General features: G+C 39.2%; 1 protein-coding gene across 2 annotated transcripts; it reads left to right on the forward strand.

Annotated features, from left to right (window-relative positions):
• Positions 1 to 220: 220 nt before the first annotated feature.
• On the forward strand, positions 221 to 26,724 carry LOC311081620 (uncharacterized protein). Of its 2 annotated transcripts, none has more exons than XM_084112196.1 (3): positions 221 to 313; positions 900 to 1,054; positions 23,407 to 26,724. In XM_084112196.1, exons 2-3 carry the CDS (start codon positions 970 to 972, stop codon positions 24,243 to 24,245), a joined length of 924 nt encoding a protein of 307 aa, XP_083968322.1. In that variant the 5' UTR covers positions 221 to 313; positions 900 to 969; the 3' UTR covers positions 24,246 to 26,724. The 2 variants fall into 2 exon arrangements, with proteins under 2 accessions (XP_083968322.1, XP_083968321.1); XM_084112195.1 differs by lacking the exon at positions 221 to 313 and adding an exon at positions 621 to 725.
• The last annotated feature ends 419 nt before the right edge of the window (positions 26,725 to 27,143 follow it).

Consider the following 27,143-nt stretch of genomic DNA (forward strand, 5'->3'; position numbering starts at 1 on the left):
ATTACATTTTTAAAAAGTTGTCTGTTCAAAAAGCCACCATTTTCATAGAATGACCCAATTGCGATCTCTTCACACTTAAAAATAATTATATTTAGATACACACCAGAAGCTTTTAAAAAAAATCTCAGTAGTATCAATAGCTTTGGAGATCTGTAATTCATCCTTTAAATAAATCCTTTATCTCTAATTTTAATGTGTTGGCAATGTTTTGATATAATTTCTATTATTTTGAACAGGACTTTTATTTTGGTGTAGGGACTTGATGTCATAAGGCTGCGCCGCGCTCCTGCATCTGTAATTCTGCTGAAGAAAGGTTTGTGCTTTCATTCATTTAAACTAAGATAACCCAAAGACCATTTTATAGAGAACTGTGCAACCAGTTAATTACATTTAACACTATGTTTCTAATAAATTTAATAAACAGTTTGTGTGAGCGCATCCACACGTGACTAACAGAAACAGTGCGTCTCATTTCGCTCCCTATATTTTGAATCAGTTCATCATAAACACGCTGTTTGTTCTCTGGCAAGTTATGACAGAGAAACGGAGCTTTTCGAAACCGGTTCAGATTCAATTGAATCAAATGATTCAGAGTTTGTAAGCGCTCGAATCACCGAATCACGCTGACGACTCCTGCAGTTCACCAGTGTAAATGCAGCAACAACAACAACACACACATGTGGAATGACAACTTCTACAAATCAACTGACAATGTTTTCATCACAGTGAGTTTTGAGTGTTTTTAGTCTAATCAGATCATTTAAGTCCATTAACTCTCTCTCTCTGACTGACTCTCTTACCAGTGAACTGAACTACTGAACTAGATCTGACTGACACACACTCAGAGATTTAGATTTGAGTGTTTTTCTGTTTCGGTTAATTATTCTCCTCTTAAACAGGACAGAGTGTCCAAACACACAGAAAAACTCCTGGTGAAGCGACTGAGATCAATGTGACACTATTATAAAGATGGCGTTTATTAAAGAGGAGAGTGAAGACGTGAAGATTGAAGAAACATTCAGAGTCAAACATGAAGATACTGAGGAACAAACAGGTTAGTCTTTCTTTAGTCATTCTGTGTTTTGTGTCTCTTTATCTATATTTACTACATGCAACTCGTGACTAAATGAATGGCGTCACACATTAAACTTGTGTAACATCAAACCCAATATTTACTTCTGAATTAAAAACACTGAAAATCGTTTATTTCTAGCACTTAATTATGCAACAGTATCTAACAAATACATTTATTTTTGCAAATGTGACTGATCAACTTTACATTTATTGTCTATTATAGATTTTTTACTTTGTCATCCTCAAAATCACTTTATCAAATCAGGGTTTGTAATCATAGCTTTCTTTACAGGCATAGAGATGAAAACACCTTTAACTCCTCAAAATATGAATTGCTGTAATGTAATATGATGTTTTAAATGTTTGGAAGCCACACATGGAAGCTGACAATATTCAAAATTCTTCATAAAAATGTTCTGCAAAACTGAACACAGTTGAGACACTATTTGTCTTATATTTTATAGGTTAATGGCAGATTTGAGATCTGTCTGTAAATAACCAGTTCGCCTGGGTCAGACTGTGGGTTATAGTCCTATAGGACTGTTTTCTTAATCCCACTTATCAACTGGCCAGAATTTTGAGATCCGACTCCCATTTGACAAGTGTTTGACTGAAGTCAAAGGCTCTTAAATAAGAAAAGGATCTTGATATTTTTGGTATTATCAACTGGCCCGGAATTTTGAGATCGCAATAGACATGAAGGATTATAATACGTACTGAGCAGCTAAACCATTTAGTGCTTTGTAAGTAATCAGCAAGACTCTGATTGGTTGTGTTTGATCTCTTCTAAGAGAGGTGAAAAGTAAGCAGATCTAGCAGGTTTTAAAGCCTTTCTGTATGCAATAACACTTTCCTTCCACAAAATGCGATAAACCTCTAGATTTGATTTATTTTAGCTGCACACATTTTTCTGGCAGCTTTCTTGAGGGCCTGAGTCTGCTAATTGTACCATGCCGTTGGACTTTTCAATAGTTTCTGTTTATTTATTTTATTTATTTATTTCGATCTCCATTAGCTGCACACGAGCAGCTATTCTTCCTGTAGTCGATACAATCCAAGTCGTAAGCGGCATGCTTACAAGACTTTTACACCAATATTCAATGCATTACATTTTGCAAAACAAAACACTAATGCAATTAAAAACACCACACCCCTACTCACACATACCTACATACAAATCCAAACACACACTTGTAGCGTTTATACGCCCACGTATAAATATTATTAATTATTATTCATAACGAATTATGATCAATAATTAATAATTTAATTATTTTCAATTATTTACTGTAACAGAATCAATAATATGATAATTTATCAGTTCATCCAATGAACAGAAAGCATAAACAATTATTAACTCTAGGAAATATAATATCTTCCTGGCCAAGAAAGAATAACCCCCTAACAGTAAATTAAGAAATAGGGTAACAGCATAGGTAACTTTTGATCGAAGTTCAAGACAATAAAATTTGATAAGCACATACACAAGCAATCTCTTTTCAAATACAAACAATACTTTATTGATTATATACTAACACGTACAGCTAATGTCTAACACAAACACACACACACGCACACACACACACACACATTCATACGAGTTGCAGAAAGGAAGAGAGTGAGGAAAGAGTGGGTTTAAGAGTGAAAGGATGAAATCTCACGATTCCATAATGCACTTAGACATGACCTGAACGAACCATCAAACATTAATTTAACCCTTCTATCGTTTTAGGCAGGTTATTAAAGTTATATAAATACACCAGTTTAGCTTTCAGTCTGGAGGTTACTTGCTTGTCTTCTCGTTCCTTTTTGGGAATTCCCTTCGTTGCGTAACAGAGGGTTCCCCCGGGTTCGTTCGTCGGCTGTGGTCTCCTTGTGCATGGATAGATGGGGCGAGAACCAGTCACGTGTGGCTGGCGGTTGCTGATGGTTGAATGAGTCTTTGAAGTTGAAAGCGTGCGTTGCATCCGCGAATCGTGGAACGAAACTTTGCAGCAAAACTTAACTTAAAACCGAGACTTTCAATCGGAAAATAAAGGAAGACTTAGAAAAGAAAAGAAGACTTAGACGAGAGTAGTAAGACGGCTTGAATGAAACTGTTTAACCCATGTTCTACAGATCTTGATTTGGGTTATTTCTGCTCGTTTGTTACATGGTACTAGTCTGCCGGAACTTAGAGAGCTTAGAGCTTTGAGCAGCGAGAGAGCTTCGAGAGCAGCGAGAGAGGGAGCTTAGTTTTTGGGTTGTTTTAACTAAAAGTTTGTCCCCCCTCCTGAAGAGAGCGGACCAATTAGACACTGGCTTTGTCTCATCGTAAATCTGGAGTGTTGGTGTGTTCTCTAACTTTTAAGCAGAGAGGACAGAGGCCACAGTTTAGACATGATTTCTAATTAAAAGAAGATCAAAACATATTACACCGATATCATTCAAGCCATCTTGCTAGTTGTGTTCGTAAGATAGCATTGATATGAAACAGTACACACTGTCATTCACACACCTAATAATTATAACAATTACATGAATTATATGGGATTAAAGCATATCTTATTAGAATATGCATATAAGTGGTGGAAACACACAGGATTATGTAGTTGCGTGATTGTTTGATTGTAAGTCCATTGAGAATTGTTCTTAAATGATTTTATGTAGTTTATTGGTAAGAATCAGTTCTCTGGTTTGAAGAGACAGAACACTGTTTGTTCTGTTCAGAGGTCTTAAGGAGGAGGGGTCAGGAATGCTGTGGTGTCATTTCTGAACCAATTTGTCTTTTAAAAACCCCCTCATATTGACAAGTTCTTCCTTTAGCTGGGCTCATAAAAGTTCTTAGTTGGGGGTTTTCGTTGGTTTGGTCATTAGAAGGGTCTTTTGCAGACTCTGTGGCGCCAGGATGGGTGAATTATGGCTCTGGACTGTGAGGACACTGTCTTTATCTTAACCAGTCCGTAGTTGGCCACAAAGCTAGCCATTGACCAGTTATTTAGTTAGTGTTGGGGGAGGCTCTTTTAAATAGCCAGAGTGATGAGGATCATTTGACGTTCTGAACCAATCTTCTGTTTTGTTCGGCAGGAAGTAGAGAGTTTGAATTAATTTTCTGGAAGAAAATTAGTCTGTGGTTGATTTCTTCTCATTGTCGTTACATATCCCCCCTTCGGTCGACGATGTGTTGAGTAGAAGACATCGGTGAACGCTGGAGAAATGGGTAGAGGAAGCAAACACAAACAGCAAACAACAAGACAACACCTCCATGACTGGTCACTTTACTGGTGCAGGGCATTAGATTACCTAGGCATAAACAGGTTCACTCTCTCAATATAGTTAATCACGTTGACTAAAGTTTAGTTCAATTTTAGGACGTTATCCTAATTTGTTTTGGGACGGTGATTAATTAATTTTGTGACTAAATTTGATTTGTTTGTTTTATTCTCTTCTAAATTGTTCTAGGTTTAGACCAATTTACCTTTCAATTTGTGATTCGAATGATGCAGGGAGTTCTCTGGCTCACATTCGTTTTGAGGTGGCTTACAAATATTAGGCGTGGTGTGTCAATCCTATTATTGTGACCTTGACCCTTATGGGGCGGACAGGCATTTTACCTAATAAAAGAAGAAAAGGAAGGAAGGAAGAGGTAAAACAAAACAAAGCAGTTGAGTGTTCCTCCTGATATGAATTGTAACTACTGTTGCACAGCTAAGGTGTCAGGGATCATGATGTAATGATAGGTGTTCTCAGGTGTACTTGTTGGATGAGTAGTTAGTTGCCATGTTTCCTATGGTAAGTGTAGCTAAGTTGTTAAGCTAGTTTCTGAAGTTAGTTTCTACCTGTGGGGGAAAACATGTTTGTTGAATGTTTTGCACAGTAGAGGCGGTTAACTTCTGTATGTTAGTGAGTATGTTAGGGATGTTGTGTAGTGTATGTATGTATGTATTAGGGATGTATGCATGTATGTATGTATGGTCAGATCTGTTTCAGTCTGTTTTGCTCCCCCCTTTGCTTGATGGCTTAGCTTTGATGAGCTTGTTGCCTCTTTGCCTTGGAAAAGGGATCTTCTGTGATCTGCTGGGAGTCAAACCAGTAAGGCAGGAAGTTCTCTGGCAGACATTGGGAGGCAGTTTGGCATGGCTGGATGAAGCTGTGGTGCAAAACTTGGTCTCCGTTGTTGCATTCCTCCGATGATACCTTTTGGTTGTGACAGACTTTCTGACGTTCTGGGCTTACTGTCGTTTCTGTAGCACACATATGGTTCTTGAGTTTGGAGCTCGTTTGGTGGTTTCTTTATGAGTGATGGGTAGCCAGGATGGTGTTTTCTGGTACCTCTGGGTGTTTGTCAGTGGTTGACTGTGAGAGACCACTCTGTTCTGTGTTGTTGTAGAACAAGTGGTTGTCATCTTCATTATGAAGGTGCATCAGATGAATCAGTGGTCTTCCGTGTTCAGCCTGTTTTCTAAGAACACTTCCAGTCGCCTCATTAGTTGCTCCATATCTTCTGAGGGTAAACTGTCTTGTTCTTGGGCATACTCAGTGCTGTGCTTAACTGAGTTGTGCCGAGGTGGGTTTCCTGAGAAGCGTGGCTGGTCCCATGGCTTTTCCATGTGGTTGGTGTGGTATCTGTCATCAGCATGGGAATCACGTTCTCTGTGCTTCTTACGAAGAACTGTGGTGTTGTCATGCCACTGGTTGTCTTCCAGTGCAAGGCTTGTGTCTTGGCTGAAGGAGTTTGAAACTGTGGATGTTTTCAAACCTTTCTTTGAGGACATCTTCTGTTTGATGTGGGCCTTGTGCGTCAGGTCACGTAACTGTTGAATTGTCATTGTGTCTGCGCAGGCCTCGAGACCAAGATGATGACTTAATCCGGGGTGCAGGTTTCTCAGAAAGAGGTTTTTGAAGTTCACATCCTCTTCTTGTTCAGGTGAGTTATGTGCACCAAAGAAGGCTTGTCGAAAACGGTGGTAGTATGCTTGGGGAGTCTCGTGTCGACCTTGTTTGGTTTCCAAGGCGATTAACACACCGTGTTCTGACTCTGGGCCTATGAATTCTTTTATCAGTGTCTTACATAGCAGTTGGTAGTTTGACTTGACATGAGCAGGTTGTCGGTCTAGGAAGCTTCGTACCTCTGAACTGGATGTCGATCTGAGGAGGTAGAACCTGTCTCTGTCAGTCACATGAGGTCTCACCTCTAGGTGGAAGTTGATATCTCGGATGTAGGACTGGATGTCCGGGCATTCCGTGGAGTTCGGGTTGAACGGAGTGATATTCTTAACCAGCTTGTTGAGATCTTTAAAGGTCATCGCCGGTGCAGCTCTGGAGTCTGCCTGGATGAGCTCTCGTTGCTTGTTGGCAGTGAACGATTCTGTGGTGAAGGCCTGTGACGTTTTGGGTTGTGGCCATTCACTTCTTTCACTGTATGGCAGTTCTTGGATGGAGGACTCTGTCCTGCTCGGCAGTGGTGATGCTGAGGGAGGTCTCTCCCTTCTTGGCTCTGGTTTCTGTTGGAAAATGTGCTGGAGTTCATCTCTGACCGCGTAGAGCTCGTCGTTGACGTCATCTCGCTGTTGGGTCAGATGGTTGATTTCAGCATTGCACCTTTCCAGGTGGTCTTTCAGAGCATTAATTTCAGAGTTCTTATCTTCAATGTCAGCTTTAGCTTTCTCTAGCTGATGTTCAGCAGACTGGAGTTGGTTTACCAGGTGTTTCTGGACAGTCTTTAATTCTTGTTTGTCACTTTCAGTGGCTGCAAGGGCTTCTTGGAGCTTGTCAACTTGTTTCTTTGTTTCTTGCTCCACTTCGTCAGGCACTTGAGCTTTCGCTTTGAGCTGGTCTGTGCAGCGTTGGGTGTGCATCAGCTCCCTCAGGAACTCAGTGGTCTGACGCTTGAAGTCGTCCTGGACTTTCACTTCCAGCTTGTCCATGCGGCTCTGGGCACGTGTCAGCTCCTCCCGAAGGTGGGTGATGTGCTTGTCGCTTAGTGTCAGCTGGGCTGTGAAGGCATTGCTTAGGGAACAGATAATCTTGGTTAGTTCCACGTGGTTGTGGTTTTGATTCTGGCTTGAATCATGTGTCAGGAATCTTCTCAGAATTATGATTATTATTAAAAATAATAACAGTTCAATTGTCTTTGGTGTGAGGCAGTCCGTAATGCCTCTGAGCCAGGCGTCCACGTCGGTGGGGTTTGTCGTCCACGGCATGTTGGCACGCTGGGGTGAAGAGACTGACACAGATCTGTGTGGGGTGTAAGCCTATGTGGTTGAACAGCTAAGTGTCGTCTCAGTGACTGTACAACAATAGTGAAGTGTTGTAATGTCTAAGTGTTGGTCTCAGTGTAGACAGGTAGGCTAGTGATGTGGAAACTTTGTCACTCAACTAAGTGAGGAAAAGAGAGAAAAAGGTTAAAACAAATCTCAATTGAAAGAAATTTTTTTTTCAATGGGAGAAATATTTTTTTTAATATTTTCTATCAATGAAAAACTGGTTTAAACTCGTGATGTGTCACTCAACTGAGTAAGGGGGTGGAGAGAGAGAGGTTAAAACCAATTTCAATAAAACAAGAAAGAAAATTCTTAAGTAGGAGAAATATTATTTTTCTCATAAATGCTGCCTATCGGTTAGAATCTGTTTCCAGAAAGGTAAACAATATTATTGTTTATGTTTACAAGGAAAAATAATACAATAATAATGCTGATACCTTTTTCCGAGTTTTACAGGATTGACACCACACACCGTCAGTTGGACTGCTTACAGCTGGGATGCTATGAAGGCGACAGTTGCTCAACACTTGTCTCTGTTAATTTATCTTGGATAAGATGTTAAATTGTAAATTGTGTTTACAAAACAGAGAGAGTATGGAGAACAAGAGAGGGTTTGATTACAAATCAAATACCTATTCATTGTTTTCTTTGGAAAAATTATCTTTCTCTTTCTTTAGACTCGATTGATGGTTCTTCCAGGTTTGTTTCCTACAAATGTGAAGAAAGGGGATGGAATAAAGCCGGACAGAACAGGAAAGACGTGTAAAGGAGGAAGAGGAAGGAGTGAAAGGAGATTGGGTCCACAAATGGCTCTGAAGCCTTTGTGTCGAACTACGAGTGTAGAATTGATAGTTGCCAACAACTAAACATTCAAAAATAAAACTTTGTAAGAGAGGGTTATCTCTGATTTATTTGACACTTGTAGTGAGATACCAATGTCTCCTATTGAGGCTCAGGTGTGTTACTCCCAAGCTTTCAAAGTTCAAAAATGTATTCACCTGAAGTGATTAAATCTAAAAGAGAATTTTAGAAATTAGGAAAAATTATGAAATTAGATTTATTAAAAATAAATCGAGAAATCATTAGAAATTACCCGTTTAGGAAAATAGAATTTAAACCCTTTTTAAATCAAATTAAAATTTGACAATTAATAATCATAAACCAGTATTTTCTTTTCAAGTAAAATGCAGGTAAATGAAATTAATAATTGTGAACCGAAATTTCCTTTTCGCAGAAAAATATGGGTAAAGTATAATATGAGACAGGTAAAATAGGAAAGAAGAAAAGACCAACAGGTGTAAACATCAAGGTGTTTAAATGGTTAAATCCCTTTAACGTTGTTCAAACAGACACTGTATTTAACCACTGTCAATGACAACCGTAAATAATGCTTAAGGCTTTAGTATAGGTTAGGCCTCAATGTAAACAACTACCTAGCTTAGCTTTAGCTTAGCTTAGCTTAGCCACAAATGGGTTTGTTTCAGTTTGTTTACACTGTGGCCAGACGGGCTTTGCTGTGGGGTCCGAGTTCCCCCGGAAGCGTTGGTTAAGACTTCCGTGTCACGATTGTAACTATGGCGACAAAACAAACTCTAGTGGGCGAACTTGTGAATTGCAGCTCGTAAACAGTAATGCATGTTAAGTTACATGAAATTTCGGCACATTTCAAACAATGTTCAAAGAATATGCACGTCGATCATATTATATGAAATGTCGGCGCATTTCAAAAATACAAATAAAGGACACCACTCGTAGCTGTTTTTACGACGTGGGGCTTCACTCGGTTGTTTAAGAGTGATTAACTTTAAAGGACAGCTTTGTGCTGTAATAGATGGAACAAACGATCTCGGCGGATCGTCTCTGTGCAATGTTATCTGAGCACGCAAAAACAACAGGGTTTTTAACTGTTGGTTGAGTTTCAACGTCAAGCTTTACTTGAACACAACTTTAAATAATGCCTATTCAACTACACTCGGACATACGCAGTGTTTACATGAGAATTAATTGAACAGACACAGATAAGCTTATAGTTTATCACGGGGATTGCCGTGGGACACGCACAGACAACCTGATAAATAAAGACTAATCTGTGAGGAGAATATTCGTCCCAGTGGAACACGCACTGAGTCAAAGGACTTTTATGAGGAACACGCTCATTCGTCCTTTACAGGGTTATTTTAATTACTGCAGTTTTAATTTCATTCAGCTCTCTGACTGATACAAACACACATAACGTTATAGCTATTTGAAAGACTCTGGAACACGCAGATGTCTTAAGCTATAATTAAAGTATTTCGGAATCGAGGGACACGCTCAATTGTTACCTTGTCGTTGTGTGAGATCTTATATCTTGGGTTATTTTACTGCAGTTTAAAATAAAATAAAAATAGGCAGGCAGCCTGGACTAGAGTAACAGCTCTCTGTGTATTCACTCAGCAGACAGTCATTCAAACAGAGCGCGCGGCGCGCGCTGCATACGTCACACACAGACTCAGAGGTCCGGATCTCTCTCGAAAAGATAATTACTTCGTATATGCTTACAATTTTAGGTTAAACTTCCCGCATTCGTCTCCACCATAAATGTAGCGTTTATACGCCCACGTATAAATATTATTAATTATTATTCATAACGAATTATGATCAATAATTAATAATTTAATTATTTTCAATTATTTACTGTAACAGAATCAATAATATGATAATTTATCAGTTCATCCAATGAACAGAAAGCATAAACAATTATTAACTCTAGGAAATATAATATCTTCCTGGCCAAGAAAGAATAACCCCCTAACAGTAAATTAAGAAATAGGGTAACAGCATAGGTAACTTTTGATCGAAGTTCAAGACAATAAAATTTGATAAGCACATACACAAGCAATCTCTTTTCAAATACAAACAATACTTTATTGATTATATACTAACACGTACAGCTAATGTCTAACACAAACACACACACACGCACACACACGCACACACATTCATACGAGTTGCAGAAAGGAAGAGAGTGAGGAAAGAGTGGGTTTAAGAGTGAAAGGATGAAATCTCACGATTCCATAATGCACTTAGACATGACCTGAACGAACCATCAAACATTAATTTAACCCTTCTATCGTTTTAGGCAGGTTATTAAAGTTATATAAATACACCAGTTTAGCTTTCAGTCTGGAGGTTACTTGCTTGTCTTCTCGTTCCTTTTTGGGAATTCCCTTCGTTGCGTAACAGAGGGTTCCCCCGGGTTCGTTCGTCGGCTGTGGTCTCCTTGTGCATGGATAGATGGGGCGAGAACCAGTCACGTGTGGCTGGCGGTTGCTGATGGTTGAATGAGTCTTTGAAGTTGAAAGCGTGCGTTGCATCCGCGAATCGTGGAACGAAACTTTGCAGCAAAACTTAACTTAAAACCGAGACTTTCAATCGGAAAATAAAGGAAGACTTAGAAAAGAAAAGAAGACTTAGACGAGAGTAGTAAGACGGCTTGAATGAAACTGTTTAACCCATGTTCTACAGATCTTGATTTGGGTTATTTCTGCTCGTTTGTTACATGGTACTAGTCTGCCGGAACTTAGAGAGCTTAGAGCTTTGAGCAGCGAGAGAGCTTCGAGAGCAGCGAGAGAGGGAGCTTAGTTTTTGGGTTGTTTTAACTAAAAGTTTGTCCCCCCTCCTGAAGAGAGCGGACCAATTAGACACTGGCTTTGTCTCATCGTAAATCTGGAGTGTTGGTGTGTTCTCTAACTTTTAAGCAGAGAGGACAGAGGCCACAGTTTAGACATGATTTCTAATTAAAAGAAGATCAAAACATATTACACCGATATCATTCAAGCCATCTTGCTAGTTGTGTTCGTAAGATAGCATTGATATGAAACAGTACACACTGTCATTCACACACCTAATAATTATAACAATTACATGAATTATATGGGATTAAAGCATATCTTATTAGAATATGCATATAAGTGGTGGAAACACACAGGATTATGTAGTTGCGTGATTGTTTGATTGTAAGTCCATTGAGAATTGTTCTTAAATGATTTTATGTAGTTTATTGGTAAGAATCAGTTCTCTGGTTTGAAGAGACAGAACACTGTTTGTTCTGTTCAGAGGTCTTAAGGAGGAGGGGTCAGGAATGCTGTGGTGTCATTTCTGAACCAATTTGTCTTTTAAAAACCCCCTCATATTGACAAGTTCTTCCTTTAGCTGGGCTCATAAAAGTTCTTAGTTGGGGGTTTTCGTTGGTTTGGTCATTAGAAGGGTCTTTTGCAGACTCTGTGGCGCCAGGATGGGTGACTTATGGCTCTGGACTGTGAGGACACTGTCTTTATCTTAACCAGTCCGTAGTTGGCCACAAAGCTAGCCATTGACCAGTTATTTAGTTAGTGTTGGGGGAGGCTCTTTTAAATAGCCAGAGTGATGAGGATCATTTGACGTTCTGAACCAATCTTCTGTTTTGTTCGGCAGGAAGTAGAGAGTTTGAATTAATTTTCTGGAAGAAAATTAGTCTGTGGTTGATTTCTTCTCATTGTCGTTACATATCCCCCCTTCGGTCGACGATGTGTTGAGTAGAAGACATCGGTGAACGCTGGAGAAATGGGTAGAGGAAGCAAACACAAACAGCAAACAACAAGACAACACCTCCATGACTGGTCACTTTACTGGTGCAGGGCATTAGATTACCTAGGCATAAACAGGTTCACTCTCTCAATATAGTTAATCACGTTGACTAAAGTTTAGTTCAATTTTAGGACGTTATCCTAATTTGTTTTGGGACGGTGATTAATTAATTTTGTGACTAAATTTGATTTGTTTGTTTTATTCTCTTCTAAATTGTTCTAGGTTTAGACCAATTTACCTTTCAATTTGTGATTCGAATGATGCAGGGAGTTCTCTGGCTCACATTCGTTTTGAGGTGGCTTACAAATATTAGGCGTGGTGTGTCAATCCTATTATTGTGACCTTGACCCTTATGGGGCGGACAGGCATTTTACCTAATAAAAGAAGAAAAGGAAGGAAGGAAGAGGTAAAACAAAACAAAGCAGTTGAGTGTTCCTCCTGATATGAATTGTAACTACTGTTGCACAGCTAAGGTGTCAGGGATCATGATGTAATGATAGGTGTTCTCAGGTGTACTTGTTGGATGAGTAGTTAGTTGCCATGTTTCCTATGGTAAGTGTAGCTAAGTTGTTAAGCTAGTTTCTGAAGTTAGTTTCTACCTGTGGGGGAAAACATGTTTGTTGAATGTTTTGCACAGTAGAGGCGGTTAACTTCTGTATGTTAGTGAGTATGTTAGGGATGTTGTGTAGTGTATGTATGTATGTATTAGGGATGTATGCATGTATGTATGTATGGTCAGATCTGTTTCAGTCTGTTTTGCTCCCCCCTTTGCTTGATGGCTTAGCTTTGATGAGCTTGTTGCCTCTTTGCCTTGGAAAAGGGATCTTCTGTGATCTGCTGGGAGTCAAACCAGTAAGGCAGGAAGTTCTCTGGCAGACATTGGGAGGCAGTTTGGCATGGCTGGATGAAGCTGTGGTGCAAAACTTGGTCTCCGTTGTTGCATTCCTCCGATGATACCTTTTGGTTGTGACAGACTTTCTGACGTTCTGGGCTTACTGTCGTTTCTGTAGCACACATATGGTTCTTGAGTTTGGAGCTCGTTTGGTGGTTTCTTTATGAGTGATGGGTAGCCAGGATGGTGTTTTCTGGTACCTCTGGGTGTTTGTCAGTGGTTGACTGTGAGAGACCACTCTGTTCTGTGTTGTTGTAGAACAAGTGGTTGTCATCTTCATTATGAAGGTGCATCAGATGAATCAGTGGTCTTCCGTGTTCAGCCTGTTTTCTAAGAACACTTCCAGTCGCCTCATTAGTTGCTCCATATCTTCTGAGGGTAAACTGTCTTGTTCTTGGGCATACTCAGTGCTGTGCTTAACTGAGTTGTGCCGAGGTGGGTTTCCTGAGAAGCGTGGCTGGTCCCATGGCTTTTCCATGTGGTTGGTGTGGTATCTGTCATCAGCATGGGAATCACGTTCTCTGTGCTTCTTACGAAGAACTGTGGTGTTGTCATGCCACTGGTTGTCTTCCAGTGCAAGGCTTGTGTCTTGGCTGAAGGAGTTTGAAACTGTGGATGTTTTCAAACCTTTCTTTGAGGACATCTTCTGTTTGATGTGGGCCTTGTGCGTCAGGTCACGTAACTGTTGAATTGTCATTGTGTCTGCGCAGGCCTCGAGACCAAGATGATGACTTAATCCGGGGTGCAGGTTTCTCAGAAAGAGGTTTTTGAAGTTCACATCCTCTTCTTGTTCAGGTGAGTTATGTGCACCAAAGAAGGCTTGTCGAAAACGGTGGTAGTATGCTTGGGGAGTCTCGTGTCGACCTTGTTTGGTTTCCAAGGCGATTAACACACCGTGTTCTGACTCTGGGCCTATGAATTCTTTTATCAGTGTCTTACATAGCAGTTGGTAGTTTGACTTGACATGAGCAGGTTGTCGGTCTAGGAAGCTTCGTACCTCTGAACTGGATGTCGATCTGAGGAGGTAGAACCTGTCTCTGTCAGTCACATGAGGTCTCACCTCTAGGTGGAAGTTGATATCTCGGATGTAGGACTGGATGTCCGGGCATTCCGTGGAGTTCGGGTTGAACGGAGTGATATTCTTAACCAGCTTGTTGAGATCTTTAAAGGTCATCGCCGGTGCAGCTCTGGAGTCTGCCTGGATGAGCTCTCGTTGCTTGTTGGCAGTGAACGATTCTGTGGTGAAGGCCTGTGACGTTTTGGGTTGTGGCCATTCACTTCTTTCACTGTATGGCAGTTCTTGGATGGAGGACTCTGTCCTGCTCGGCAGTGGTGATGCTGAGGGAGGTCTCTCCCTTCTTGGCTCTGGTTTCTGTTGGAAAATGTGCTGGAGTTCATCTCTGACCGCGTAGAGCTCGTCGTTGACGTCATCTCGCTGTTGGGTCAGATGGTTGATTTCAGCATTGCACCTTTCCAGGTGGTCTTTCAGAGCATTAATTTCAGAGTTCTTATCTTCAATGTCAGCTTTAGCTTTCTCTAGCTGATGTTCAGCAGACTGGAGTTGGTTTACCAGGTGTTTCTGGACAGTCTTTAATTCTTGTTTGTCACTTTCAGTGGCTGCAAGGGCTTCTTGGAGCTTGTCAACTTGTTTCTTTGTTTCTTGCTCCACTTCGTCAGGCACTTGAGCTTTCGCTTTGAGCTGGTCTGTGCAGCGTTGGGTGTGCATCAGCTCCCTCAGGAACTCAGTGGTCTGACGCTTGAAGTCGTCCTGGACTTTCACTTCCAGCTTGTCCATGCGGCTCTGGGCACGTGTCAGCTCCTCCCGAAGGTGGGTGATGTGCTTGTCGCTTAGTGTCAGCTGGGCTGTGAAGGCATTGCTTAGGGAACAGATAATCTTGGTTAGTTCCACGTGGTTGTGGTTTTGATTCTGGCTTGAATCATGTGTCAGGAATCTTCTCAGAATTATGATTATTATTAAAAATAATAACAGTTCAATTGTCTTTGGTGTGAGGCAGTCCGTAATGCCTCTGAGCCAGGCGTCCACGTCGGTGGGGTTTGTCGTCCACGGCATGTTGGCACGCTGGGGTGAAGAGACTGACACAGATCTGTGTGGGGTGTAAGCCTATGTGGTTGAACAGCTAAGTGTCGTCTCAGTGACTGTACAACAATAGTGAAGTGTTGTAATGTCTAAGTGTTGGTCTCAGTGTAGACAGGTAGGCTAGTGATGTGGAAACTTTGTCACTCAACTAAGTGAGGAAAAGAGAGAAAAAGGTTAAAACAAATCTCAATTGAAAGAAATTTTTTTTTCAATGGGAGAAATATTTTTTTTAATATTTTCTATCAATGAAAAACTGGTTTAAACTCGTGATGTGTCACTCAACTGAGTAAGGGGGTGGAGAGAGAGAGGTTAAAACCAATTTCAATAAAACAAGAAAGAAAATTCTTAAGTAGGAGAAATATTATTTTTCTCATAAATGCTGCCTATCGGTTAGAATCTGTTTCCAGAAAGGTAAACAATATTATTGTTTATGTTTACAAGGAAAAATAATACAATAATAATGCTGATACCTTTTTCCGAGTTTTACAGGATTGACACCACACACCGTCAGTTGGACTGCTTACAGCTGGGATGCTATGAAGGCGACAGTTGCTCAACACTTGTCTCTGTTAATTTATCTTGGATAAGATGTTAAATTGTAAATTGTGTTTACAAAACAGAGAGAGTATGGAGAACAAGAGAGGGTTTGATTACAAATCAAATACCTATTCATTGTTTTCTTTGGAAAAATTATCTTTCTCTTTCTTTAGACTCGATTGATGGTTCTTCCAGGTTTGTTTCCTACAAATGTGAAGAAAGGGGATGGAATAAAGCCGGACAGAACAGGAAAGACGTGTAAAGGAGGAAGAGGAAGGAGTGAAAGGAGATTGGGTCCACAAATGGCTCTGAAGCCTTTGTGTCGAACTACGAGTGTAGAATTGATAGTTGCCAACAACTAAACATTCAAAAATAAAACTTTGTAAGAGAGGGTTATCTCTGATTTATTTGACACTTGTAGTGAGATACCAATGTCTCCTATTGAGGCTCAGGTGTGTTACTCCCAAGCTTTCAAAGTTCAAAAATGTATTCACCTGAAGTGATTAAATCTAAAAGAGAATTTTAGAAATTAGGAAAAATTATGAAATTAGATTTATTAAAAATAAATCGAGAAATCATTAGAAATTACCCGTTTAGGAAAATAGAATTTAAACCCTTTTTAAATCAAATTAAAATTTGACAATTAATAATCATAAACCAGTATTTTCTTTTCAAGTAAAATGCAGGTAAATGAAATTAATAATTGTGAACCGAAATTTCCTTTTCGCAGAAAAATATGGGTAAAGTATAATATGAGACAGGTAAAATAGGAAAGAAGAAAAGACCAACAGGTGTAAACATCAAGGTGTTTAAATGGTTAAATCCCTTTAACGTTGTTCAAACAGACACTGTATTTAACCACTGTCAATGACAACCGTAAATAATGCTTAAGGCTTTAGTATAGGTTAGGCCTCAATGTAAACAACTACCTAGCTTAGCTTTAGCTTAGCTTAGCTTAGCCACAAATGGGTTTGTTTCAGTTTGTTTACACTGTGGCCAGACGGGCTTTGCTGTGGGGTCCGAGTTCCCCCGGAAGCGTTGGTTAAGACTTCCGTGTCACGATTGTAACTATGGCGACAAAACAAACTCTAGTGGGCGAACTTGTGAATTGCAGCTCGTAAACAGTAATGCATGTTAAGTTACATGAAATTTCGGCACATTTCAAACAATGTTCAAAGAATATGCACGTCGATCATATTATATGAAATGTCGGCGCATTTCAAAAATACAAATAAAGGACACCACTCGTAGCTGTTTTTACGACGTGGGGCTTCACTCGGTTGTTTAAGAGTGATTAACTTTAAAGGACAGCTTTGTGCTGTAATAGATGGAACAAACGATCTCGGCGGATCGTCTCTGTGCAATGTTATCTGAGCACGCAAAAACAACAGGGTTTTTAACTGTTGGTTGAGTTTCAACGTCAAGCTTTACTTGAACACAACTTTAAATAATGCCTATTCAACTACACTCGGACATACGCAGTGTTTACATGAGAATTAATTGAACAGACACAGATAAGCTTATAGTTTATCACGGGGATTGCCGTGGGACACGCACAGACAACCTGATAAATAAAGACTAATCTGTGAGGAGAATATTCGTCCCAGTGGAACACGCACTGAGTCAAAGGACTTTTATGAGGAACACGCTCATTCGTCCTTTACAGGGTTATTTTAATTACTGCAGTTTTAATTTCATTCAGCTCTCTGACTGATACAAACACACATAACGTTATAGCTATTTGAAAGACTCTGGAACACGCAGATGTCTTAAGCTATAATTAAAGTATTTCGGAATCGAGGGACACGCTCAATTGTTACCTTGTCGTTGTGTGAGATCTTATATCTTGGGTTATTTTACTGCAGTTTAAAATAAAATAAAAATAGGCAGGCAGCCTGGACTAGAGTAACAGCTCTCTGTGTATTCACTCAGCAGACAGTCATTCAAACAGAGCGCGCGGCGCGCGCTGCATACGTCACACACAGACTCAGAGGTCCGGATCTCTCTCGAAAAGATAATTACTTCGTATATGCTTACAATTTTAGGTTAAACTTCCCGCATTCGTCTCCACCATAAATGTAGCGTTTATACGCCCACGTATAAATATTATTAATTATTATTCATAACGAATTATGATCAATAATTAATAATTTAATTATTTTCAATTATTTACTGTAACAGAATCAATAATATGATAATTTATCAGTTCATCCAATGAACAGAAAGCATAAACAATTATTAACTCTAGGAAATATAATATCTTCCTGGCCAAGAAAGAATAACCCCCTAACAGTAAATTAAGAAATAGGGTAACAGCATAGGTAACTTTTGATCGAAGTTCAAGACAATAAAATTTGATAAGCACATACACAAGCAATCTCTTTTCAAATACAAACAATACTTTATTGATTATATACTAACACGTACAGCTAATGTCTAACACAAACACACACACACGCACACACACACACACACATTCATACGAGTTGCAGAAAGGAAGAGAGTGAGGAAAGAGTGGGTTTAAGAGTGAAAGGATGAAATCTCACGATTCCATAATGCACTTAGACATGACCTGAACGAACCATCAAACATTAATTTAACCCTTCTATCGTTTTAGGCAGGTTATTAAAGTTATATAAATACACCAGTTTAGCTTTCAGTCTGGAGGTTACTTGCTTGTCTTCTCGTTCCTTTTTGGGAATTCCCTTCGTTGCGTAACAGAGGGTTCCCCCGGGTTCGTTCGTCGGCTGTGGTCTCCTTGTGCATGGATAGATGGGGCGAGAACCAGTCACGTGTGGCTGGCGGTTGCTGATGGTTGAATGAGTCTTTGAAGTTGAAAGCGTGCGTTGCATCCGCGAATCGTGGAACGAAACTTTGCAGCAAAACTTAACTTAAAACCGAGACTTTCAATCGGAAAATAAAGGAAGACTTAGAAAAGAAAAGAAGACTTAGACGAGAGTAGTAAGACGGCTTGAATGAAACTGTTTAACCCATGTTCTACAGATCTTGATTTGGGTTATTTCTGCTCGTTTGTTACATGGTACTAGTCTGCCGGAACTTAGAGAGCTTAGAGCTTTGAGCAGCGAGAGAGCTTCGAGAGCAGCGAGAGAGGGAGCTTAGTTTTTGGGTTGTTTTAACTAAAAGTTTGTCCCCCCTCCTGAAGAGAGCGGACCAATTAGACACTGGCTTTGTCTCATCGTAAATCTGGAGTGTTGGTGTGTTCTCTAACTTTTAAGCAGAGAGGACAGAGGCCACAGTTTAGACATGATTTCTAATTAAAAGAAGATCAAAACATATTACACCGATATCATTCAAGCCATCTTGCTAGTTGTGTTCGTAAGATAGCATTGATATGAAACAGTACACACTGTCATTCACACACCTAATAATTATAACAATTACATGAATTATATGGGATTAAAGCATATCTTATTAGAATATGCATATAAGTGGTGGAAACACACAGGATTATGTAGTTGCGTGATTGTTTGATTGTAAGTCCATTGAGAATTGTTCTTAAATGATTTTATGTAGTTTATTGGTAAGAATCAGTTCTCTGGTTTGAAGAGACAGAACACTGTTTGTTCTGTTCAGAGGTCTTAAGGAGGAGGGGTCAGGAATGCTGTGGTGTCATTTCTGAACCAATTTGTCTTTTAAAAACCCCCTCATATTGACAAGTTCTTCCTTTAGCTGGGCTCATAAAAGTTCTTAGTTGGGGGTTTTCGTTGGTTTGGTCATTAGAAGGGTCTTTTGCAGACTCTGTGGCGCCAGGATGGGTGACTTATGGCTCTGGACTGTGAGGACACTGTCTTTATCTTAACCAGTCCGTAGTTGGCCACAAAGCTAGCCATTGACCAGTTATTTAGTTAGTGTTGGGGGAGGCTCTTTTAAATAGCCAGAGTGATGAGGATCATTTGACGTTCTGAACCAATCTTCTGTTTTGTTCGGCAGGAAGTAGAGAGTTTGAATTAATTTTCTGGAAGAAAATTAGTCTGTGGTTGATTTCTTCTCATTGTCGTTACACACTCATATACACCAGACCTAGTTTAGTCATAATTCTGAGATATGAAATAATCTTCTGTTACAATAATACAATGTGGTCATGATACTGTAAGCAAGAATTTATAGTGGAATAACAATTTACTATTTACAATACATTTTAATTTATGATCAAATGCCTTTTTAAAAGGACTTTAAACTGATGTTTACTGTGTGCATTAACAATGTCTCTGAGTCTGGGCAAAGTGTTCCAACCGGACATGGCTCTATACAACATAGTCCTCTTTCCATAATTTGTTTTTACTTTGGGTAGTATAAACCTACCCTCTGTAGCATGTCTAGTGGCATAATGGTGCTCATCAGAACTAAAGCATACCCTACGATAAAGTACTTTTGGTAATTTAGTTAAAATAATGTTCCTTGTTAAATTTAGCAAGGAAACTGTAAATCTTTCTTTTACCTTTAGCCAGGACAGTGTGTTATGCATCCAGTTCACATTAGTTCTGAATGGACACTGAAGTACACATCGCGCTGCTCTATTTTGGACCATTTGTAAATCTATTATATGTGTCACAGCCGCACATGACCAAACCTCTGAGCAATAATCCAACTGTGACAAAACAAGTGATTTCATAACATCTACCATCATGTTAAAAGGCACCATGTAAGAACACCTTCTCACCATAAAAAGACCATTGCACCTCCTGCGCACAACTTTATTGATATGCTTGGACCATGATAAGTGGTTGTCGACTTCGATACCCAGAAGCCTCGTCTGTAGTACCTGCTCAATATACATATCTTTAATTACTAGATTAAATTTGGGTTCACTCAGCAACATGTGTCTGGTACCAAAAACAATACTTTTTGTCTTGCCAACATTTAAGACTAACTTATTATTTGTAACCCACTCGACTAGAGACTTTAGTTCTTCCAATAACACAATTTCAAGGTCTTCAATTGTTTCTTGAGATGAATAGATAGTCGAGTCATCAGCGTACATAGCTATTTTTACTTTCTTTAAGACTAATGGCAAGTCATTTGTATATATAGAAAACAGGAGTGGTCCTAGGCAACTTCCCTGTGGTACACCACAGTCAACTGCTCTTTCATGTGAAAAACTTCCATTGAAAAAAACAGTTTGCCTCCTATTTCCTAAATAACTCTGAAACCAAATTGTTGCTGTTGAGCTGAAACCATAACAGTGCAATTTGCTTAATAGAAGTTTGTGATCAATCAAATCGAAAGCAGAGCTAAAATCTAACAGTACAGCTCCTGCTAACTTTTTTTTATTATCTAATGCTGTTAGCCAGTCATTTGTCATTTGAGCCATAGCAGTGGTGGTTGAATGGCCTGCTCTATAGGCATGTTGAAATTCTGTATTTAAGTTATGATCAGAAAAATATTTCTGAATTTGTTAAACAACAATCTTCTCCATAATTTTACTTAACGCAGGCAACAGACTAATCGGTCTACAGTTGGGTCCACAGAAAGTTGAAGATGTATTTTTTGGTAATGGTACAATTTGGGCTGTTTTCCAAGCCTGAGGATAAACCCCTTTATTTAGACTCAAATTTAAAATATGAGTAATAGGGACAGCAATTAAACTAGCAACACATTTAAACAACTTAGAATCAATATTGTCCATACCAGAAGGTTTTTATGTAGATCATTTACAATGATTTTATGTAGCTAAAGTCGTGTAGTCCCGTGGAGTCTTTGGGATGAGGGACGAGCCAAGACGGAGCCAACGGGCCAAGATGAAAAGAGGGAAATTGAGACCAGAGGCGGGGCTGCAGGATCCTCTGGCTGATGGATGCGCAGCCTGCGGCTTGACGTTTCAGCAGGACATCTCCAGAATCGGTTCAGGGCTGCAAGCTTCTAGCAGCGGCGGGGCTGGAGGACTGGCTGAGCCAGGCGAAAGTGTAAACAAGACTTCACCGTCTCCAAACTAAGCGCTGTCTTGCTCTCTCTCCCTCGCACATATTAATCATAATAAATCAACATGGTGGTAAAAGGTCGGAAGACCAAAGTTTCATGCGGGGCATTCGGAGATTACTGCTGGGTGTGAATTGTGCTAAATAAGTTGCCTTATCTTCTCTGAAAAGCGTTCCAGACATTCAGCTGACATAAAACAACACTTTAATTAAACGAAAAAAAACTATCCAGTGATGAAATGTTTTCTGTGTTGTCAGAAATCTTGGATGTCCATGTCCTAACTGCTGGGATAATCACACAACGTGCATGACATGTCCAATTCGCGAACTAATGACTCCTTTGAACCGATTCATTTTAATGATTGGTTAAAACAACTGATCTTTCCAACAGTGAACTCAGGAGACGTCTGAATCGGTGTATGCCTAATCAGTAACACTTTACAATAAGGTTCTATTTATTACATAAATTACATAAAAAGTACAGTTTGCTTACTCAAGCTTAAGCTTTAAAATAAATAAAACCACTTGTTTTTTTGAAAAGCATATGACTACATTTTTCCACACAGTGCTATCAAGAATCGATAAGAGAATCGTTAAAGAATTGGATCGATAAGCAGAATTGTCAGTGGCATTGATATTGATAAAATCTTATCAATTCCCATCCCTATGTGAAGACAGTAAAATTATAATCAAACATTAAAGAACATACATGTTTTTTAATAGTTTTTTTGAGAGTTAAAAGATTAAAACATTTTGCTAACATGAGGTCTTGTGTCACTGTCAGTCTTTTTACAGCAGTGCAAAACTAGGGTATGCAGATTAAGACCACTGTTCATCAGCATGCATTGATTAATCCCATGGCATGTAGGAAAAAAAAGAAAAAAAGGTGCGACCAAATCATATGCTGGTGCGACCAACTGAGAAAGTTGGTAGCACCAGTGCAACCAGTGGAAAAGTTAGTCTGGAGCCCTAGTGAAGGATGTGATATCAGACTAGACAAGGATGATGGTGAGTAGGGTACAGTCCACAGAAATCAAAGAGAAGAATAAATCAGTGTCCATATCATTCATAATGCTATCTTTAAACATTGATGGAGGAGATGATACAGGGCGGGCTTGGGTGGGAGGAGATTCCTCCTTACAGCAGCCAGTCCTCTGTTCCCGTTCCCTCAGCCGTTGATGTCGTGGGCTCACACCCCTGGTCAGACTCTTCTGGGGCGATGGTGAGCGCTGTCCTCTTGTCCTCGGGCTCTGGCTCACTCGTCACAGTGGGTGGTCCCACAACGTCTGCGGTGGGCTCTCGTGTACTCTCCGTGGTGCAAGAGAAGGAACAACTTAAGTAGTGAACACAAACGAGGATAATTACTTAAACACAGCTGACACATACAAACTAATAATGACGGTAACTATGGAGACAGGAGAGTGGCGGGTGTCAAAACAAGGAAACTCGTGACAAGTGAAAACAACCTGAAAGTCCATTAACAAAACTAAACAAAATGGTGACAGATTACATGTCCTGATAGTATCTTGTTTAGTGTGCAAGATGAAGTGCTTTATCTTTGAAGGAAAGCTTACTTTGACCAAGGAAAATGAATTTACCTCAACCCAGAGGTTTCAGATTTGTGTCTGTTGTATAACAATTTTTTTTTTTTACATTTTTGTTGCAACTTACAAAGTGCAATCCTTCACATTTTTTTTTTCTGTAAAAACTGGGAAATTTGTCTGAATATCAGACTTGACTTGTTTTGGTTTTGTACAGTAAAAACCCACTTTAATGTTTTCTGAACATTTGATTCTTCTCATTAAATCCCGGGACCTGTGGTATATTTTTGACCTCCCACCTGCAGCAACGGTAAACCCGCTATCTGTGATCCCGCTAGATTTGTGTTAGGACCAGCTGGATCCTTATCCAGTGCTCTACTGTATCCTACTGGATATAGGATCTAGTATACATGATGTTGGATTTGATGTTTTACATGTCTAAATGGTATAACTTCTTTTAAATTTCTTTTCACCTTAGGCCTGATGGAGCTGAAAGAGGAGAGTCAAGAACTGAATGAAATGGAAGAGAAAGATCAGTATGAGAAATCTTTTTCAGTGGAAAAATCTCTTAGTTACTCACAGACACATAAAACAAAAACCAGAAACCTCCAGATGAGAGTTCACACTGGAAAGAAGCCATTCACATGCCCACAGTGTGGGAAGAGCTTCACACAGAGAAAACACCTTAATGCTCACTTGAGAGTTCACACTGGAGAGAAGCCTCACACCTGCCAACATTGTGGGAAGAGTTTCTCACTACAAGGAAATCTTAAGACTCACATGAGAATTCACACTGGAGAGAAGCCATTCATATGCTCTCAGTGTGAAAGGAGTTTTAAACGGAAAAGAGACCTCAATGCCCACATAAGAAATCACACTGGAGAGAAGCCTTACACCTGCCTACAGTGTGGGAAGAGCTTCACACTACAAGGAAATCTTAAGATTCACATGAGAATTCACACTGGAGAGAAGCCATTCATATGCTCTCAGTGTGGAAAGAGTTTTAAACAGAAAAAAGAACTTGATGTCCACATGAGAAATCACTCTGGAGAGAAGCCTCACACTTGCAAACTGTGTGGGAAGAGCTTCAGGGATAAAGCATACCTTAATGATCACATGAGAATTCACACTGGAGAAAAGCCTTTCACCTGCCCTCAGTGTGGAAAGAGCTTCAGGGTTAAAGTAAGCCTTAAAATTCACACTGGAGAGAAGCCTTACAAGTGTCTTCAGTGTCAGAAGAGTTTCTCATATCACATAAGCCTGACACGGCATTTGCAAACTCATTCTGGAAAGAAACTGCTGTTTACCTCAGTGTGAAGAGTTTTAGAAAAAGGAGCAATTTCAGCAATCATCAGTGCATTCACTCTGGAGAAAGACAATTCAATTATTATTAGTGTAATAAAAACATCACTATTACAAATACATATAAAAAGTCATGTAAATGTAAGACCCTGTTTGTGTTTTGTTAAAGAGTCCCTGTTACGACCCTTCACTAGTTTTTAGAGGTCTGGTTAGTAAAAGGGAAAAGTAAAAAAAAAATTAGGCCACCCTTAAGAAATTGGTACCATTAAATTACTGGGAGAGCGAATAAGACCCATGGGAAACAGCAGAACATCCGAACATCAGTTTATTACTTATGTTCACCTGTTATGAAATAAAGTCTAAGGCCTTCTCAAGCCGTATGTCAAACCCATCTAATCTGCTGCCTGTTACATGTCAAACTAAGATTGCTATGGAGAAGAAAAAAAAATACTGTTAAGTTAGCACTTTTACACATCCGTTCACTTAAAAATAAATCACTTTTATTCAACGACTTAACCCCCTGAGGTCGGCAAAGATCCGACTGAGCTGAGGAATACTGTAGTAAGTTTTTTTCATTCTCAAGTGAATCGCGTTTCTGTGTGTGAATGAATGAACGGCAGAGATGCGCTGTTTACCAAAGCTCGCAAAAAGACGGTTTAAATTTGAATCGCGTTTCTGTGTGTGAATGAATGATCCGCTTTTAGCAAACTATATTGCTATACTGAGATGAGTAAAAATCGACTGAAATATGTTGAAATAAAATGTATTTGTATAAGCAACGTATTAAACTTTAAATTAACATTTATATCCCTATAATAAAAACGATAGACATATATTACAGACACATGAAAGACAACATTTCGTTGACTAGTTTTGGATGGATTATAAATTTCTACTGTAAAATAGACTGCCACATCAAATAAGCTTTTGTTTGCCAATTTTTGCTCATATGTTAAATATAGTATGTTTTGTCAAAAATGTTATTATAGTGTTTGTTCCAATGTAGGCTATATTCAAGTAATGAATCCTTAACTTTGAAATATGTATGATAAAATGTATACTTTAGTTTTTACAAAGAAAGATTATATATTTATTATTGGATTTTTTTTTTTAGATTATGTCTCTCACAGTGGACATGCACCTACGATGACAATTTCAGAGCCCTCCATGATTTCCAAGTGGGAGAACTTGCAAAATAGCAGGGTGTTCAAATACTTATTTTCCTCACTGTATATATACAGTGTGTGTATATATATATATATATAGTCCTTGCATTCTTGCCTGTGGCTCAGTGACACACCTCAATGAATGGCTCATTATGTATGCGGGCCCCATTGTCTCCTCAGGTGTGAATCACTCAATATGCATGATGGTGTTGGATCATTCACGCCCACTCGCATATTGCCTTTTCAAGCAAAAAGTGTCTTACAAAAGTTAAATCAATGTATTGTTTTATGTGAATGATTAGGCAGGATGATTTTCACATCATTTTGAAGAAAAAGGTGTGAAAATCCATTAGTCAAATGGCGACGACATCCATTAGTCAAAAGTCTTGTGGACACATATTTAATGTGTTTTGTGGCCTTATTTCAGAAACTTTAGTTTTTAGTTTATTCAATAACCATGCATAAACATTATTCTCTCAAAAATACAAACATGTACATACATGTTGTTCACATATTATTGTAGCCCTGTTAGTGCTAAATAGAGTGTAATTACACCTTTGCCATTAATATGTTTATAAGCAACTGAAAAAAGCACAAATGTCGGAACATCTCAAGGACCCTAAAAACACCTCAGACCCCTGAGGGTTAATCTGAACTAAAATAAACCTTTGTTTATAACTACTACAATATTACATTTAATTTTTTCCAAGGAGCTGTTTTGTTTTATATGCTCCTAAGAAGAGTCAAGTATAGTTCTAGAATTGCTCAAAGTAAAAAAAAATCATACTTTATGATGTTAGTTTTAATAAAAAAAAAAAAAAGAATAAAAAAATTAAATCAAGGAAATTTCTCTGGCATTCCAACAAACATTTTTTCCTTGTGTCTAAGGATATAAATAAATATGAGCTGGTGTGTGAATCATTGTGATATGTGATTGCTTTGTTTACTGTGCTTACCTGTAGGCCATATTTTGTACAGGTTGTTCCTGATTGATTTGAGAAGGTGAGGTACATCAAAGATCACTGGAACCCTCTGAACCCCCACCAGGATGCAGTGGGACTCTTCACCTTCACAGAGGGTCCAGGCTAGCCCCGAGATTACACACAGCCTTAACATTAGGGCTTCCCTGGTCACATGTTAATGCTGCTATAAAAAAAAAAAAAAAAAAAACCTACACTACATACATACTGTCAGCCCTATGTGTTGTAGGTGGCGAATGGCATCTTTAATGATGGCCGCAATTTCCTCCACTGGCATTGAACTTGGGAAAAAAGAAATATCCTATGGTGTGTTGAAAGACATGGTTTAGGTAAATGCGTTTGAATATACAAAGCAATATCAAAACAAATGTTTTTTTAAAGTATGGCTTGTCTGCTACTACTTCCCCAAAATGCCCCTAGCCATGACGACCATTTCTTGTTTGGCAGCAGCTTCTGATCCTAATAACGCCATAAATGGCGTAATTTCTCCGGTCGTGATCAAATTGTTTTTTGATTGGGGGGGAGGGGGCTGTGTTATGTATCCTGATTGACTTTATGGTTAAATCTGTTTTGCACATGCATCACCACAGAGTTAACCATTTCAGACAGTACCGGACAGCCTCTGTCTCGTTCACTTCACGTCTGTGGGCGTTGCACCAGTGGCAATTTCTTTAAGACTGCAAGGGAAGCTCGGCTTCCCCTATAATGTCAAAAAATTAATGGTCAAATATGTACTATTGTATTCACATTTATTGACTAAAAATGCG

The sequence above is a fragment of the Abramis brama genome, assembly GCF_963993115.1.
Source record: "Abramis brama genome assembly, chromosome: 4".
NCBI classification, from domain to species: Eukaryota; Metazoa; Chordata; class Actinopteri; order Cypriniformes; family Leuciscidae; genus Abramis; species Abramis brama.

Bases quoted from the DNA above. Each gene is read 5' to 3' on its own strand.
- LOC311081620 (XM_084112196.1), top strand. From the start codon at position 970: ATGGCGTTTATTAAAGAGGAGAGTGAAGACGTGAAGATTGAAGAAACA. The intron at 1,055-23,406 runs GTTAGTCTTTCT...TTTTCACCTTAG, and splicing joins AGATACTGAGGAACAAACAG to GCCTGATGGAGCTGAAAGAG.